This window comes from Ciconia boyciana, chromosome 2 (genome assembly GCF_034638445.1).
Source record: "Ciconia boyciana chromosome 2, ASM3463844v1, whole genome shotgun sequence".
Taxonomy (NCBI): Eukaryota; Metazoa; Chordata; class Aves; order Ciconiiformes; family Ciconiidae; genus Ciconia; species Ciconia boyciana.
The window spans coordinates 47,031,080-47,050,321 of record NC_132935.1 but is presented as its reverse complement, the minus strand read 5'-3'; the positions used below and the strand labels follow the sequence as shown (position 1 = coordinate 47,050,321).

General features: G+C 40.7%; 1 protein-coding gene across 3 annotated transcripts in view; it reads right to left on the bottom strand.

The window, feature by feature from the left end:
- LOC140647671 (ethanolaminephosphotransferase 1-like) overlaps window positions 1-19,242 on the bottom strand; it is a 63,392-nt gene that overhangs the window by 9,156 nt on the left and 34,994 nt on the right. For all 3 annotated transcript variants that reach the window (XR_012040906.1, XM_072852528.1, XM_072852527.1), the window contains 2 exons: window positions 12,331-12,439; window positions 1,955-2,003 (listed from right to left, as the gene is read on the bottom strand). Coding sequence is in view for 2 of the 3 variants with exons in the window: in XM_072852528.1 (XP_072708629.1) it covers window positions 1,955-2,003; window positions 12,331-12,439 (158 nt within the window). In the remaining variant the exon portion in view is untranslated. The remainder of the gene's footprint in view (window positions 1-1,954; window positions 2,004-12,330; window positions 12,440-19,242) is intronic.

Sequence of the window (19,242 nt, the reverse complement as noted above, 5' to 3'; positions counted from 1 at the left end):
TCAGCTTCACCAGCTCATCATTACACACAGTGAGCTGCAGTAGCTCCGTTGTTGGAGTTGTCATCCAAATGCACAGCATGCAGGCTTGCGGTGAATTCAAAATACATATTTTTTTAGCAGATGAAACTTCTGACATGAGGCATGAAATGACTTGAGCCAATACGCCCCACGTTTTCAGTGGCAACCCAGACAAGCACGTGGCTGGCAGGCGTTGCTGTTGTTTTGGTCTAGAGTTGAGGCTGCTAGACAATCCCACACCATTGCCAAAGTACAGCCTAAAGGGGAGGCTTTTTTGCCAATTAGAGTACAGCAAAATTAATGATGCATTGTGGTTTTTTGGACATTTTAAGCTGTCTTTTAAAGGTAGTACTATGAAAGGTAATGAATTATATTTTCTGTCAGCTAGGAAAAAGGTGACTGTAAGATCAAGAACTTTTGCATCTATCTGACATCTTTCTCACTCAGGCAAAATTCATTGAGAGGTTATAAAAGGAGTAGGAGGTTTAATTTACTAAAGTTCACTATCATTAAACCATTTCTTCAGACCAATAGTTCAGAATAGCAATTCTGTGTTCGAAGTGTACTGGGAAATGTCCTGTTTAAAATCTCTGAATATTTGTATTTATAGAAACAGCTAGACAAAAATCCAATAAGTATCTTTCTCATTCCAAAAAATAATATTCTTCTGATAAAATAACAACTGAGAACAGGCAGCAGGATGAAGAAAGAGAGGAGATAACTGGAAAACTCAAATTCCTCATCACCAAATAACTTGTGTGTGCATCCTTCAAGCAACCCTGACTGGATGTTTAGAATTACTGTGCTCTTCTGTTCAGAGGAATGATAAACCCACCAGAAGGCTTGAGGGAAACTATGTCAAACGATGACTTGAAAGGGAAGACACTAAACAAAAGTCCTGACATGAGAGGAAAGAAAGCAAAAACTAAATATTCATCAGGACAAATGCTGCTACTGCCAGGGACTGACATGCCCAAGGTGCTGTCCTCCTTCTCCCAGTCTGCCCCGAACCGGAGCCCCTCGCACCACTGGTCCCCAGCCCCCTCCTGCCGCTGCCCCCAGCACCCTGCCCCAAAGCCCAGCCTTTCTGCGGGTGCTCAGCCTTTCCTGGCCCATCTCCTGACTCTCCACTCTTCCTGCCCCAAACTCAGGGCTAGTCACGCTTTTATTACCTACACTGAGTACCGTGACATGGAAAGGGCTGTGTAGGAGTGATGTGTTATTGTCTTATAGTCTCTCCAAAACGTAAATGTTAATATTAATGTCCACTAATTTCTGAAGACAGGCAGTGACAGTCCCTCCTCCAGGACACTTAGGATCTGAGAGACCTGATGTGACAGATGAGTGAAATGAGCTAGCAAACACTAGAGGAAGGCAGGCAGCATTAATAAAAATAGGCCATTGGAGTATAAACGAACCGTGTATAAAATGCCTAGGTGCAGCAAGCCAGCTCTTAGATGTAATCACAGCTTGCCACCTGCCTAGCCTGTATCTGATGGCAATTACCTGCAGACTTCATACAGAGAAGAGGTTTACAGAAGGATCTGGAAGACAATAAAGTACTTCATGGAGTGCAGGATGATCAGCTACAGAATTTTATCTAGCACAGGCAGAAGTTACAAATCATATTTGACTGAAAATAAAATGCAGTGTTTATAACTACAGAGCTTTTATCAGTTTACTATGCAGGACCAGCGTGAGACTGCCTGGAGAATGGCAAGTGAAAGGAAGAGGAGAGGAGCTATAAACATGGAAAAAAACCAGTCAGATTCTCAAAATTGACCAGAAAAACCTTTTACTGCATTATCAGAGCAGCATCTGGCTGAAAGAAGCCAGGCTACTTCAAGCATTACATCTATTTCTCAAGTGAGGAGACTGTTAAATATACAGAATTAAATGGGAAGGGATAGAACTTATTTAATGTAAATTAACTTACCTGTGAATGTTGTATAGTGTTTGTGGAAATGAAAGAAATAAACTGAAGCCTGGAAGAGAAAAAGATTCATATGTAATGCTATACAGTCCTGCTACACTGATGACCTCAGAGTTTTCTCATATGCTAACAGAGCTAGTGTGCTATTTTAAAAATGACTCGGTATTCCTGTACTCATTACAGGATACGAACTGAGTTTTGGAGTCTTTGGGCAATAATAAAACCTTCCTCATTTTTCCAAAAGTTAGCTGCTAGAAATAGTTGCTGATACAGATTTTCTTGTGTAATGAGTGACAAGACCAGAAAGATTTTTTAAAATTCTGATGCATTTAGTAGGTAGGATCAGTTATTTGGCATACAGGTTCCTCTGCTGGACCCAAGAAAGATCACAGCCCCGTTTTCCATGAGCTGCTCTCTGTTTATGTAGAAAAAACCCAAATCTGACACCAAAAGCTTTCCAATGGAATATATAAAGACCTCAAACAGGGCTGCCCACATTACTGGGGAAATAACAGGTTTATAGTTCAGTATACTAAGGTTCAACTAATGATCTGCTTTGCTGATAGAATGGCTGAAATGAATTAATTTTCATGATATGGCCATCATTTGAATGAATGAGGGGGTTTACTATTTTTTTTTAATACAGCTGTGACCTTTCTGGAGCTCAGCTTTAACCCACAAAGGACAAGGAATTCACCTTCGCTAAGGCTGTGTCTATCTGCATTGCTGCTGGTATTACCAACACAGCTGCTAGCAGCCCCGGAGCTGCCTGAAGACCCAGTTGTACCCCCTCTAACACCCACATCCCAAATACATCGGTCCACCCAAGGGTCAAAGAAGACCTCTGGCAAGAAGTGGAAGTTCAAGGTTTAAACAAAAAAGCAACAGTATTAGTCAGCCTAACTGGTGAAAATACATATAATCCTTTTTTAATCTCTGACACCCATTTTCTATGTGTTTCCCTGCAGAGCTCTCTGGTTTTGGTTTGGTTTTTTTCCCCACTTTCTGTGTATCGAGGGCTTTTCCCTGGTCTGTTTGCTGCTTGGAGATTGCTCTGGGTAGCATATTTCTGCCTGGCTTTTATATTATAAGGCATGAGGATTGGTTTTGGTGCACTAAATCAATAGGTAATTCCTGTTTTGTTATGGGCAAGAAAAGCACTCTGATGTTGTAAACCTTCTGTTTTTACCTTAAAAAAATCTCATTTAAGAAACACAGTGTACCGTTTGTACGGAAAAGTAGCAAATTTTAATCTCATTATTAGAAATAAGGAAAAATAAGAATGAACAGCAGAAAGAACTGATTTCAGATGGCTTTGTACTGGGGCTAATGTGGCAGAGCAGACTCTCAAGAAATGTCAGCGTTTACCATTCAGTCCTCATCAAAGACATACCCAAGTGTTTAAGCACGCTCTGGGCAGAGTGGCAGCTCAAGAGAAGGAAAACGAAAAAAAGCAGGAATAGTGGAGCTCAGTGCAACAAAAGCCAATTGCTGGAAAACAGAAGAAGTAAAAAGGGATGCAATAGATACTCTATTTCTCCAGTCTTTCTGGTTATCTTTTAAAGAGGAGGGAACAAAGAATTGGGAAAAAAAGATTATCCAGCCTGTAAATAATTTCAGGTATTGCATTTTTACGTGTTTACTTCTTGGTTTTGCTTTTTAAAACAAGTAAGATGAAGAGCTCTGCTTCTTTACCATGGCAGGAACTCTGTATCAAACAGCTGAAGGATGTGCAATTGAAGTAATATCCCAAGTATTCTGTAAATATATTTCTAAAATTTGCAAGCTTGGTGCCTTCAGAATGATCTGTGTTTATTGTGCACTCCAGTTAGCTATGTTTTCTATTAGGCAGGGAGGGCTAGTTCAATAAAATCTTGAGTTACGTACAGCAGTTCCAACATCTGTATCACATTAGAGCAGACATGAGACAAAACATTGACTCTTGAGGTTAAATCTAAATTTCCTGCTGCAATCCTGAAGTTTGATTTGTTAGGAGAAAAGCAACCGAGAGGAACAGAAATAGAGACTAGAACTAGAAATAGAATTCAAAGAGCAACGGTTGCCAACAATTTGTTATTTTTATGAAGTGCCATTTTAGTTAGAAATAACACACTGACCACAAACAATCCCCCAGCTAGCTAAAAGCCACTTTCCAAATGGGGCAGTTACACCAGTTACTCCTCTGTATTTTTATACCGCTTCGCTTTTAGCAGAGCGAGAGCTGAGGATGCAGTAGGGAAAGCAAAGGGTGTTCCCCTGTTTCTTATGGGATTTTCAAAATTCCATCATTTCCTACAACATGTTGCTTTCCCATCTTTTTTTAGCTAAGGAGGCCTGGCTTGGGGTCTGCTTTTGGTACTCATTAAGTCTGCTTTTTAATTGGCATTAAGGATCCCTTTGTGCCCAGGAGCTAAACTGCTCCTTCCGCATTGCTGCCATTCCCTGCTGCTCTGGGGGCCAAAAGGTGCAGCCTGGAAGGCAAACCCACCGCTGCCTGGTGGTGCTCAGCCACCCAGGCACTGCCCAAGTGATGATGATGGAGCTTTTTTATTTTTTTAAATGTCCTAAAAGCACACATTTTATTTGAAAATCTTTAAAAAACCCAAGTTTAGTGTATTAGACGTTTTTAACACATTACAGAAAGTAGAACTCATCAAGTGTTTATTCGAAGTATTACTGCTGTTCCGGTATTTTTTAATTTCTCCTTTAATGTCTTGCCCCACTTTCCAGCTGATTTAAATTCTGAGACCCAACTGTAAGAACACAGGCCTGTATTAAAGGCAGAAATACTAAAGCACAGATGGGTGGCACAGATACACACAGGGAATTCTTGTGTCAGACTAGGCTGAAGGCATCAAGCCCAAATCCTCGGATTTAGGTACAATCCTATGGTCAGTCCTCTGCCTTGCACTATCTTGACTCCCTTTTCAGAGAAATAAGCATTTGCAAAGCTCTTTATCAGGAATTATTTTGTCCATATTAAAAAACAAACAACCAAACAAAAAACAATGCATTCAAGAATTCAGGATTAGACATGTCAGAAATAAAGGTCTTATCTTGTTTTCCAAATATATGTAGATATATATATATATAAGCACACAGATACATACACACATGCATATATATATTTTTTTATATTTGCATGTGTGTAAAAGGGATCCGAAAGATAATTACCATCACTTCTAGTGACAACTTTAGATTTCATTTGGTGCTTTCAAATTCAATTCCAAAACTCTGAGATGTTACTTCTGTGATATTGCTGAGTTAATTGGAAAAAAAAAAAAAAGCAAAGCTAGCATGTGATGGATACCATGGTATGTTTGTCCTCAGTGTTAGTCTAGACTAACAGTAATGTATTTAAGTTTAGTTACATGACAGCATCTTAAACCATGCCCTAAAGACTACTGAAGACCTGAGGACAGCCAGGTTATGTTTCCGTGACACACTGCACTCAGTGTGGCTGCTGTACCTGAGTTAATTTAGGCATTTCTGCAAAATGCAGACTTGCTTGTTGTAGAGAAAGAGAGGGTATGGCCAGAAACCAACTGCTGACACTGCTGTCAGTTCTGGAAAATGCTATTTCAGAAACCACCAGCAGAGCCCCACGCTGGTGTTCAGACAAGGTAGAAAGCCTCTTGCAGGTAGCCAGGTTCCTGAATACACCAAACTTCACAGACTGTAAACACCACTAAATAAAGAAGCAATTCCAAGTAGGTAGCCAAGACACCTACACCACTATTTTTAAACAAATTATACTGCTTCAAAGGAAGGACAAGGTTTATCTTAGCTGTTTATCTTCTCCACACCTCTGCTATCAGAAATCGTGTTTGTTGGTAAGTTCCTGACAAGTGAACCATCCTTAAACTGCCCTAAGAAAAGCATTGACATATTATTTGTTAAGAATTGGCTCTTCCTGATAGTTAAAAGTTCAAAAATGAGACAGTGCAATACAGGGATGTAATTTTAGGTGAACGCTGCACTGGAAACTGCGGGAATTCGTTCAGCAAAGTACCCTTCCATCCTTGCTGTGCTCTGCCAAAGAAAGACTCCCCAGAGCATTCCTCCCACTTGGGAGGCAGTGAAGAGGTCTGTGCAGACCTTCTCCTGGGCATAGGGCAGAAGCCGAGCTCAGTAAAAATCGACTCTTTAACAGCAGGCAGTCGTAGTTGCATTTCAGCCTACAAATTAAACACTATCGCCCTTCTCTCCTGTTCTTCAGTTGCCCACACCTCCTACCTCTAGGTTAATAATTCATCATAGTCAACGCTTGCTTTAAAGAAATGGGATGTTATTTACCTTTCTTAGCCACCAGACAAAAAATTAAGATTAAAAATTTTTAGGCCTCAATATTAGCTTGGAAAAATCTTTAAATACTTTTTCCATGTTTTTTCCAAATTTCTTCCAGATTTAGAGCAGCTAGACACATGAAAATATCTTAACACACTGAATGTTTAGCACAGTGATCAGTGCCTGGAAGCAAGCTTCATCCAAAGGTGAACATTTAGAAGCACTTGTAACTGGAACAGCAGCTTTTTATGGAACAGTCTGATTTTCTCAGGCATCTCTTGAGAAGACAACTCTTTTAATTGGTTGTGCAAACAGCTAATTGCATATTGAGCTGTCCACTAGCTATAAAATTACATTTTATTATTATATAAAATGGCAAACTAAGAACCACTTAGTAACTGAAAAAAAAAAAAAAAAGCTTAGAAAATTAGTATATAATTTTCAGACTTAATTGAGCCTGTAAAGTCTGAATACATTAAGCAATTTAAGGACAGATGAAAAATACACCCAAACAGCTCTACAAGGTATGAAATGATTTTACAGGGATTAAGAGCACAGTGTAAACATGAGCACTGTCTTCATGCACAAAGTTGATGTATGTTTTGCATCTAAGATACTTCTTGAGTATAGAGATTGTAAAGGGATGCATTTATCATCCTTGTTGATTTTATAGCTTATTTTCAGCGTCTAAGGAAGTACACACTGCATTTATCTCTCTTGAACTGAGCTGCAAGCTAACAATTAGCATTCGGAGGGATTTAGTACAGACTCAGAAATTAGTTTATGGATGTAGATGTTTCTTTGATGTAGTCCTGTTCACGCAGCATGGACACATCATTCTCTCTTCCTGGGCACAGCAAGAACCGAGCACCAGAGAAACGGTGCCTTTATTTGAAAAGCCCAGGCTGGCTTCCAGAAGGACTCCGCCAGGTGAGCTCCCTTCTTTGACTTTCTTCTGGGGCTCCCACCGCCCGTGAAATGACTGCTCACAGCTAACACCACCGAACCCATTCCCACTTGGAATTAGCATCCCGTGACACCGCTCTGCCTCCGGCCTTCAGCGCTCTGCTTTTCTGGGTTATTGTTCTGACTGGCTCAGATGAGTTACTCCAAACGTGAACTCAATGGCTTTTTTATATATATCTCGAGTGACAGGTGGGTATTTCACACCCTTTACTTCAACGAAGTCTCGTACAATCTGTCACAACAATGCTTTAATAAATGTTAAACTGGTGACAGACACATAGAAGCCAACTCATGTTAACCACACTTTTCAAACAAGGCTAGTCAAAGCCTGTCGGAGCGATAACATTTTGAAAACATATCACTTAACGTTTAATCATTCAACTGCCCATCAGTAAGGCAGAACCATCAGCCACTTTGCAATGGGAACTATAGGAAATCACTACAGAATGACTTATCTGTATGAGGCAGAAACCATTTATAATTTGACCATGGCCTCCTAAACATTTTCTGACACTGAAAAAAGGGCAGGCTGCTGTATAATTACCCACTGCAAGGACTTCTGTGTCCTCCTTTGATACATAGGATATAGGGGACAGTGCAAGGACAAGGCACTGTTTTAGATGGATAACTGTGCTTTCCCACTATGACAGAATTGGCACAAGTATTTCTTGGCATGTTTCAAGTGTTGTGGCTTGGTCTCATCATTAGGTTTTTGCTGCTATTATGTTTTCATTTATGTATTTACTCCTCATTTTATATACTTAAGTAGGAGTGAACCTCAAGGAACGCACACTCTGCAAAAGTCAGCACAGAACCCAATCCAATACACATCATAGGAAAAAATTCTGAATGCTCTGGCCCCATCTCTAAAAGAAAGTTCAAGCTTCAGATCTCTGACAGATGTTAGTACTCCATTCACATTTCATGTTCAAACCTGTACTTTAAAAATTTGTCTCAGCTTTGCCAGAGGCTTCAGTAGCCAGATCTGGGCACTGTTGACCAGAGAGAGTGGACCCAAATGTGCCACCATGTCTGCATTACAGAACTGTCTGCCCCATGTGCCAGACACTGATGAAGTACACCATATCGACTCCATGCTTTAGTGGTCCTTTAACCACAAAGCTTCTTCTTGTGGTTGCAATTAATACTGAGGAGGAGCGGGAATCTTTCTGTGCATCCAGGAGTCATCTTTCGAACCTGGCTTCCTAAGGAATGAAGCTGACATGATAACACTTCCCTTGTTTGTGTGCATCCCACCGTAACTTCTGAGCCCCCTGGTCAATTCTGAACAAATTTAATAGACTGAAAGAAATTTCCAGTAAGTTGCATGGAAATGAATAGTCAGGTAGAGGAAAACAGATATATAAATGTCTCCAGTGAGGAGAGGATTGCAGCCTGAACTCAAATTTTATTAGACATTATAAAATCTATCTCATAGACAGCAAGTATGAATGTCCCAAGAATGGGAAATGCTTCATTCAGAACATGCACCTATTACAGGTCATTTAATTGCAACGTGAAACAGAAACCATCACCAATTAGTAATGCTGCTCCCTGAACTACTGATGTTTACCTGTCAGTGAAAATCTTCTTATGAAGTCTATAGCATCATTTGCGGTACTAGACTTTATGTGGGGAATTGACTGTTTTAAAATGCTTATTGTAAATATTTTGTATTGCTCTTAACCTGATAACACAGTGGCAGGGAATGCTAGGCATTCGTGATACCCTGGAGGGGGAAAAATAAATGATAGCTCTCACCCCAGTGCTGCCCTTTGAAGGGACCCTAGTTAGCCAGATAATGCTGTGGGACAACTGTGGATAAATCCCAAGAGAGCTTTTGGAGTGTCATCCACAGGAGCCTTGCTGAGAGCAGAAGTAATTAGTTCCAGCTGAGCACACAGGCACAGAACGTTAGAAAGGTCTGGCTGCTTTCATGCTCGGAGAGAAAAGGCATTTCTGTCTAGCAGCCAGGACAACACAACCTGGAAACAGCAGAATGGCCGCCTTTGTTTGGTGTCCAGCTAGGTGTGTGTTTTGGAGCTGCAGGATGGAATTGCATTCACTACCTGTGAAAATTACGGGTTTCTGTTTGCTGGGTAGCTGAAAAATTCCCATAAAATACTACGCAGAAGTTTCTCTGCTTCACAGGGGAGTCCTCCAAGGTCACCGTTCAGCAGCCCGAGACTTGGCCTTCCTACAGGTGTTCACAGTGTGCTAGACAGTTCCCAGGGACAGACGTAAAGCTCTCTCTTGGGAGGCTTTCCTAAAACATCTAATCTAAACACCGGTATTGCTGCACTTTTATGTATATCTTTGTGTGTTCTGGCACCTGATAAAAATTCCATTATTTTCAGCGAGCAAGTGTCACCTGATGATACCACAGCTTCCCCTGAGGAGGTGCCTTTGCAGAGTTCATCCTTAGGTTATACGTGGGCTATTCTTCCCCCCCCCCCCCCGAAACTCCAGGAAAGACATCTGAAAAACTCCACTCTTGTGCATCTCGTTTGGATTTCTTCCCACTACAGAAGGTACTAGCTAAAGCCCAGCTGTTCTCGGAGAAGTGACGGCTCAGCAGCTGAACTCCTGTTGTGTACAGAACAGTAAAAGCACGAAACGAATGCCAAGTATTGATGGAGCAGCTACAGGTTCATTGTTAGAAGGACCACTAGTGGCTACTAAATGCCATCAGATGGTTAAGGACAGCCAGTTACGGTTTAATGGCTCCTCTCGGGGTCCTGGGAAACTAACTCGTAAAAAGCATCAGAGGCCCACTAAATCGCTTTGTTTTTTAACTAGCCACAAAGGCATTTAACTGAGCATGCCAGAGAGTGGGCTCTCCAATACAAATGGATCTGGCTGAGCAGGACACACTCGCTGCAGCCTCTCTAAGGGAGAGAATAATTTAATCTTCCTGGCTGCTCGGCCCTTGGTGTAGGTTAGACCGATACTTTTTCTGCAGTCACGGTGGGGTCCTGCAATTTACTGCAAGCTTCTAAAAACTTTATATATCCATATGCACTGCACACAGGTTATCCAATGATAACCACCTTAATCGCTATTGCTAAGCTGAGATTTAAACCTGTAGTGAAATGGCAGTGCTTTCTGGATCAGCATGGTCCTCAGTGGAAGGATTCTACTTTTTTAATATTTAAATTTAGTGTTTGTTTTTAAGAGATTTACTAAGCACTGTGACAATTTTGTAATATAGAGTCAACCAAGATCATTTCTTGCACACTTTAAGCCCATATTTAACCCATATTAAGCTGCAAGAGTTGCCCTGTTAATGACATTGTGGACCGTGTATGAGAAACAATGTTTTTAAAGAAATCTTTTGGCTCTTACTTATGCCTCCTCTGCTTGGGGCAATGATGGAAGAAACACTCAATTCTCTGCTCATGGACCCATTCAAGCAAGCATACCACACGAGACAGAAGCAGTACTTCTTTCTAATGCTAATGGCATAGTCCGTCAAACCTTGCTTTGCAGCTGGTTTTGGTAGAGTATGAAAAAGGCTGCTCGCTTCTGCAGATTTGATGACATTGACATGCTTCCCCACCACAAACCTTCCTAATATGTTGAACAGTTTGAATTAAACCTTCATCCATGGCTTCTCAAGCGCAAGGGAAGCCATCAGTGTATTCACTGATCGGGCTGCCACGTGCCTTAGCGACAGGAACGTGCATAGCACAGAACAAGCGCGTTCAATGGACTAGCCCATGCTAGCACCTAACGCCAACGCAGGCCTAACCTGCTGCTTCTGGGAGAGCCAGCATCCATCTCTCCTGGACTTGCGGCACTCCTTCGAGCGCCCAAATCACTCCCTATCCCTCAGAGCCCTGCCAGCCACCGGAGGGCATTTTATAGCTACAGCTCTGTCAAGCTGAATGATTCGTGGACTACTGAAAAGGCAACCACTATTTTTTCCTCTTCCTTTCTTTCTTTTCCTCGGAGTGCCTAAAACAGGCCTGACAAAAAAAAGACTGTACAATCTCGGTCACACACAGTTAGTTTTATACTCTGGGTAAAGCACAAAGGACTTGTACAGGCTGCCTTGTACAGGCTGCTCGTTGGAAAGCACAGCCTGAACACAGGGTCCTTTCCGATCTGGGAATTCTGGGAAGCATTGCTGAGGCTGGAGGCGGTACCTGCTGAAGACCTCTCCATGGGAAAGGGTGGTGAGAGCATGTGTCAAGGCAGTGGGTTCAAAAGTCCCCCCTAAAATGCTGAGATAGCTCCTAGTTACAGTCGGCGTTGGGTGAGCACCTATATCCAAGCTCTCCATTTGGCTCAAGGACTGAAGACGTTTCTTGGGATGTAAGTCTAAACTGCCTGTGTCAAACACGTTTTTTGGTGCCCTCTTCGCATCGCTTGTATGCTCATATAAAAATCCCTAAAATTTATCTGCTGATTTCTTCACCTTCCAAGCAACACATCAAAGCTATTTCGCATACACACATTTTTAGCAAAGATTACCATGTTTTTAACTCATTAAAATGTAACTGCTCTTGTTCTCAGTCTAGTTACAGCAGTTGAAAAATGTTCACTGCTTATTTCAAACTACACTGACAGTAGCAAATAATGAGCAAATAGGCTATTGCTGTGTATGAAAAATGCATCACTTCTGTTCGCTAAGTAATTCTAAAGACGAACTTAGAAAACACCTGGCTCTTTTTCAGACTTACAGTTGTGCCTCCTAAGATTATTTAAATAATACCTTTATTCCTTCTATCCATAATGTTTTGGAGCACAGTGTGCTGCAGGCCAAAACATTAAACTTATGATATATGTAAACGTGACCAACATTGTACCTGAGTGACACGAGGAGTTCCTGAGACTTTGAGAGCCAGCCAGCCAGCACACTGCAGTGAACTGCACGTGCAGATAAGGAACATTTTTGGTATTGTTTGTGTACAACAGATAGTAATTCAGTGAGGAAAAATGTTTCCAAAATGAACTACTCTTTTAAAGTTTTCCAGTACTAGCCCTTTTAATCAGGTCTATTCATGTGGTTTTTGGACTAGCCAACACTTAGAAAAGGAAAAAAAAAATTTAAGGAAATATAAGGAATATCTAATCAAAATAAATAAAAAGCAGTACAGTTTTGCATGGATCTGGACACTTACCTATAAGCAAGATTACTAATGCATCCGTAATGTAATAACCAAACAGGAAAGGCTTCTGCCAGACTTCCACACCAACAACACCAGTGAGCAGATACGCTGCTATTAGTACCTATAGAAAAAGGATAACGTCTTTTCAGTCCTTTACTTCCAAAAGCACAGAATTTCGCTTATCATCTTAATACAAATGCAAAAGTAAAAAAAAAAATCTGTAATTTTCCTCCTGTCTCCACTTTACAGGACCTTATACTGCCATCCCAAAACAACACCCTAAGCAGTGAAGCAGCTTCCAGGGTCACCAACAAAATTATTTAAAATGTATGAAATACAGTAAGCAAGGAAATTCCCTGCTAATGTATGCATCTGTTTGCATATGGTAGGTATTACTGACTTACCTTTTCAAAACACCTAATTTCTAAATCCCTTCTTAATGCCAGGTCTCCCCACTGCACATGCACTTTCTTGTATTTACATACAGACTTCAGAATTAGCACCGTGGTTATTTTTGCGGCTCAGCCTCCTGAACTAATCATATCAGAATAACTGAGAGGGGAAAAAACCCCTAAGCTCACCTGAAATAATAAAAAAATTCAACTGGATGTGAAGAAATAAAAAGAAGGGGAGGGAGCTGAAGTCTTCCCTGATTTTTAATTTGCTTGACAGATAACATCATTACAGGACACAAAAAGAAACACGTAGTCAAATGTCATTAGGAGTGAAAGGACTCAGACACAAGACTCATGAGTCACTTGCTGAAGTGCCACCAGTTTCAGCAGAGATGTAAATGCAGTTTCTACTCTCTCTTCAGAGTTAATTTTGTGACCCAGCTGAGGTCGGAAATCTTAATGCAGTCAAAACCCTATAGCTGCTATAGCAATACCTCTCACACCCGTTATATTACCCGTAGCAGCACTGCCTACAATTTATGGCACAAATTGATGATGTTTTACCATTTTAGGTGTGTAATGTGCAAATGCAGTACTGAACGCGATGCAGTGGTTCCCAAGCCCTTGTGCCCTTGATCCCACCTCCCCGGGGGACCCGCTCTCCCCTGAAACCCCTTTCCTGGCTTAGCCCAGGCCACCCACCCCTGCAGCCCCTTCTGCTGCTGGCGCCCAGCTAGCGGGACTGCCGCCCCGCTCTTTCTCTAGGCTATTTTGTTCTCAGCTGTTTAGTTTTGCTATAGGACTCATAAGGGGCTGTATGTTTCATGCTACATGTCTCACCCTCCTGAACTATTCTAGACTTGGATTAAGAATGAATTGTGAACATTTACTTTAGCTCTAAATTAAAACAGCTATGTTAATTATAATGCTGTTTAGAAGACTGCATATTCATCTATTTATTCCCAGGTAGCATTCAGTAACCTTTATATTTTCCATTCAATACAGCTTCTCACTCTGGGATGACAAATATTTTCCAGCTTTACCTGTATGATAGATTTTACTATCTTTTGTTCAGTTTTTTTAAATACTCATTTTTTTACCATGTTATGTTATTTCTTCATCTTTAACTTCAGTAAACACATTTCCAGTCTTCTATTAAATGAATTGCTTTAATTTAAAGGTACACTGAAAATCTCTTTCTTAGATAACAGGCTGTTTAAGATCACAGATTAGTAGCAGAACACTGATGTCACTTAAACTCCCTATTACACGTAGATATCACTATATTTGACTTCACTTACTTCTCTGTATCTAAATTCAAGATTCTTGCCCTATCAGTATGTAGCTCTTTAAGAGTTTGGCTTGAATGTGGCATTGCAGACTTGGATGTTTGAATTGCCCCTGCAAGAACAAGCAGCACAACAGATCCGAGCAGAAGAGCAGGCACTAGTGTGAGAGTTACATCTTGGGCCATTGAAGACAGTGAGTCAAATTTTGGTCTAAATGAAGGACGTGTATAATGGGTTTTGCAACCTACTACAACAGAGCTTTCTGAAGAAATTGCATTATGTTATCCATAAGACATGACGGATGGACTCCTGGCCCCATCAAAGTTGATGGCAAAACTCCAACTGGCTTTGATGGAGCCTGAATTTACCCTCACACGTTGAATTCTGAACAGAGTTTTTTGGCAAGTGATAAAAGAGGAACTTCAGTATTATCCGTTATTACAGCCAGTACTTTTGGCAGTGCAGTCATGAGTATCACTGTCAGATGTCAGTGCACCTCGAAGAGCAGGAGCGTTGATGCAGCGGGCTCTCTCAGGGGAATCCCCTGCCCTGGGACTTGGTGATGCAGCACTCACAGGTTGAGATTGCCTCTTATTTAACAGATGTAGTGTATGAAAAAACACTCTTTGACTTCGAATTTTTGGTGTGTTGTTTTTTAAGGACTCATAACTTGGACTTCACTGAGGCAGTCTCGAAGACCTCCTTTAGCAAGCCAGAAGGATGAGAAAATGGCTGCGTCCCTTGAGCTAAACTGCATTAGCAAAAATTGAACATCGTCAAAATTATTAGACAAAAGCTAAGTATGTTAATCAGCTGTATAAACTGTTTTTAAAGACACTGCTGGTAAAAAAAAAAAAAGTAAAGCAGTGTTCCTAAGTGCAACTGAATAATTCTACTTAAGAAAAGATGCCCAGGTTTTTTACTTATCTCTCTGGCATCGATCAGCTTTAGTACTTTTCAGATATAAATGTAGTCTTTAGCAAGTAAAAATAATTGCAATCTTTTGTAAAATGAGAAGTTCAAATTAAGTAAGACAAGTAAGGACTCTATAGCAAGTTAGTGTCAGACATATACAATCTTGGATTCCAACTCACTGCAGCATATAATCAGGAAAATCTTTGGCTTCCCAAGGCCTTATCTACGAGGAGGTGGAGTACTTATGCAGACAAAAATCTGGAAATACATGGTGTTAATTTGTCGGCCCTTTGATATGGCTGAACAGCAGGACAGCTGGCTTCTGAGCAGTGGCTCCCTATCCTGTCACAATTTTGTAAATCACAGCAACATAGTCACCTTTGTCCCTCTGTAAAATCAGAATATTACTTCTTTAATGTGGCATTGGGAAAATATAACCATAAGGCACTATAACTCCTCAAAATCTCCTAGCTTCTAGCCTTTTAACTGTTCTCTAAAATATTTGATTTTTTAAAATCACCATCTCTTTCATGTCTTTCCACTACTGCAGGTGTAAGTTTTGTGACCAAAATATTCTAGATTGTGTGCGTGTGTACATACACTTTTTTTCTCCTTAATGATTTACCATTTCTGTTTTACACACAGGCACATTGAGTATGCTGTATGATGTACTAGATGGGAAAAAAAATCAAACATTTTCTCATCTTTTTAAAAAATACTCTGGCTATGCTTTTAAATTCTTTATGATTCCACAAAAAATGACATTAATTTTACTGTAATATTCAATTTCACTGGCATATTCCAATAGCATTAATTGTTCATGTGTTGAAATATTTTCCATTAACACAGTGCTCAGAGAGCAAAGTCATTTAAAATACTAGGTTACTTTTTTCCTCTGAAAATAAATGTGATGCCTAAAAAAGTAAGAACTAACGATTGCCTACAAGTGATTTCAATAGAAGTTAGCATTAGGGGGACGTGTAATTTTTCCATTTTAATTTTTTTCTCAGTACTTTTTCTTTCAATAAATCATTAAAGGTTGCAAATTTAGCCTATAAAAATAGTTTTTTATATGTCTTCAAAAGGTCATTTTGCATTTAGAGATGCAGTATGTGATAGGTAAACAGCTAAAGGCACGGGGAAGATTCAGTACCCAAGAAAGGTTTGAGTAGAATCATGGTCGAGTGGTTAAGAATGAAGCAATCTGCTGCAGAAAGAGCCTGTGCACCGCAGGTTGTTCTGTTTAAATTTCACATGGGTACACTACGGGGTTTCCCTCGGATAACCGAGTACCAAGTTCTGTTTCCAGCTGTGTCAGGAGGCAGCTGGAAGCAGACCCCATGGCCTGGCCAGCACAGCTTCCGCACCACTATCGGTTCTTTTTCTTCAACAATTCCACTGCACTCCTAGCTTTGGAACTAAATTATAATCAATATTATTTCTTCACAAGAAAGGCTATGCTTTCCACAGACACTTCAAATTAGACAAACTCTGAAAGCAAGCATCTTTTTAACTAAAAAAAATTCTGAATCCTGATAACGTGACCAAAGAATGACACATTTGCGTCTTCATTTTTCTTTTTAAAAGAAACATTTTTTTTGCCCCTCAGAAGAGATAGGAGTTTTAAAAAGATGTGACATGCACTTGCATTGCTTGGGATTTCTCTTCCAGTCCCTGAAACACTGGCTGCCACAGTACTTCCCAGGAAAAGGTCATATGAAACATATTTCAGCATGAGTTTTGTAAACTACTTCTCAAAAGAAAACCTGGTATATGACATCCAAAAAACCTCTTCCCCTGTTTTGACTGAAAGGAAGGAGAAAAGTAAGTTCTACGATGTTTAAGTTGCTACCTGCATGATATACTTCATTTATTTGGAGTTTCAAGGCAAGCAGAGTGCTCTCCCCGAGAGCCGAGGTGGGACCATCCAAATCCATCGGGCAGAACCAGCTGGGAAAGCATCTCAAACCAAAAACCTGGGGCTTATGGTCCAAGCATCCATGCCTGCAGGCATGACCGTTTATAGGATTTCTGGTCATCCCCTCCTTACAGGGCTAGGGTAGGGCCCGAGCGAGCTGCCTGTTGCCTTTCACACTTGCTACTTGTGCTTTTTTCGAGCTTGCCCTCTTGGCTGGGGAGAGTGAGGGGAAGGAGCATGGAATCGCCTGGGTCACTCCAGCTCTCACGCAGCTCTTGTTTTCACTTTCAAACTATTATTTAAGAATATAAAGGGTACCTCCCTGTTACACTTAAGGCAGCACCGATGTAAGCAGAGGTATTGCTACATCATATTACGGAAAAACGAATATTTTGTTCCCCTACTATGAACTCAACTGCAGTGGCTTAAGAAAAGCAACAGCAGGATTAGGGGAGTAGTTCATTAAGGGAATATTAAAATTTTCAGAGGAAAAATAGATTTTTAAACAATCCAGAGGATGTCTGTGAAAATTAACATATGGCAAGAAGCCTGAAATTTTCACTTCTCAGGAAAGCTTTGTCTTTTTTTTCTCCAAGAAACTTAATTTGCAGGTATTAACTTTCTTTGAGCTTGTGACAAGATGTATCCAAGAACATAGCAAGGGTTTCTTTTTTAGTCTTCTCTTCAGCCCGTGACTTTTGGGGGTTTGTGCTTACTTGAAAGTGCATGAAAATTGTCTAGATGACACGGTGTAAAGAGGTTCCTCTCCCTCATCTTTTTCTGCCTGCAGAGGAGTCAGCAGAAGACAGCTCCTTGTGCGGGAGGGAGGATGGGGGAAGAGTTTTCACTGCTGCAGATGCCTCCTCCTTGACTCTGGATCCACAAACATCACAGTCCTCTGACCAAGCATCTCTCAGACACATTACAGCCATTTTTCAAGTTTACACACCACACTTTCCTATAAATGGCTGTCTGCTGTAATCAAAGCTAACTGGAGTGCCAATTACAGCCCAGCTAGTGCAATTAGGTAACCAACGCTGACAATTCATCAAGTCGCAGAAAAATGTGATCTGCGTAAGTCCCACAAATTTCTCTATTTATAATGAGGTATTTTTTCATGAGGAACAGCAGCTCTTTTTATAGCACAGTTAACAGAGAGACAGTGAGCGGGCTGTCTGTGTTTATATACAGGGGAGCTGACTCAGCAGCAGCATCCTGGGAGCTACATGCCAGTTAAGCTTTCATTAAGGCCAACAGTTATCTATTAGCACACTTATACTAATTACTGTATTTCCTGAGCTTTGCGGTGATAACGAAGTCCAAAGTTCCTGGCTACCATAAATTTTAAAAGCAGAAGCCAGGGACCAGACCACCTGAATGTCTGACATGCCAATGCAATAGCATGATGTTGTTGGTGAAATTATTGGAGACACAGCAGAGAGGCACATTCGTGCAGCAATCCAGCTAGGAACGCCACGGAGGAAGTAGTGAACTAAATGTTGGGAATTAGTCTGAAAGCAGCTTGCAATTGCTCCCACCCTCTCTGCCTCTGAATGTGACTGTGGGAATATCTGGCAGAGAAGTGGTGGGGGAAAACCAGCAAGGGGAACATTACCTTTCTTACTCATCATCAGCCATTTGCTAATGTCCTCAGTATCCTCTCCTCCAAGGAGCTGGAGACGAAGAGCTACCTTTAATAGTGCACACGTACAAAATTTGCTGAATAGGTTTACAAAACAAGAGCAAGGCAATGTTTGTAGGGGAATTAAGATCTTTTACTAGACTAGTTAGTACTCCTAGAAAAAAATGTTATGTACTTTCTGGTGTGCATGAAATGTAGTTTGGACTAATGGAAAAAATACTACCTTGATCTACAAATTCTGTCTTTTCTTCGTTCATAGGCAATTACAACTACAAAAGCTAATTTTTACAGATGGGAAAATTGACATACAGACATTGCAATAGTACAATCTTCCACCACTGTTGATGATTGCGCTATACAGGATCAAAAAATCCTTACATTTATATGCTTATCATTTTGACTGTAGGCAAATCATCACAGAAGTTACTAGAAAGCAAGCATGCAGGACAGCAACTCAGCATCAGAGGGGAACAGGAAATAGCACTTGTTAGCACCTTGCATCCAAGTTAATCAAAGCAGTTTACAGGCTTTACTGAAATTCAGCCTCACCACAAATCTGTCAGGCAGGGAAATGTTATTACCATTATTTCCCAGATGGGAAAGCAGTGACAGAGGCATAGGTCACTAAAAGGCACTGACAGAGTTAACAGTACTGCTCTGCTAGCTGACACCCACTCCCATGCTGTAACAATCCAAAAGAGCTTTCTAAACATTCGCATGTATATCTACAGTGATCATCTGAGCAACAAGTGAAATTGGTTTGAA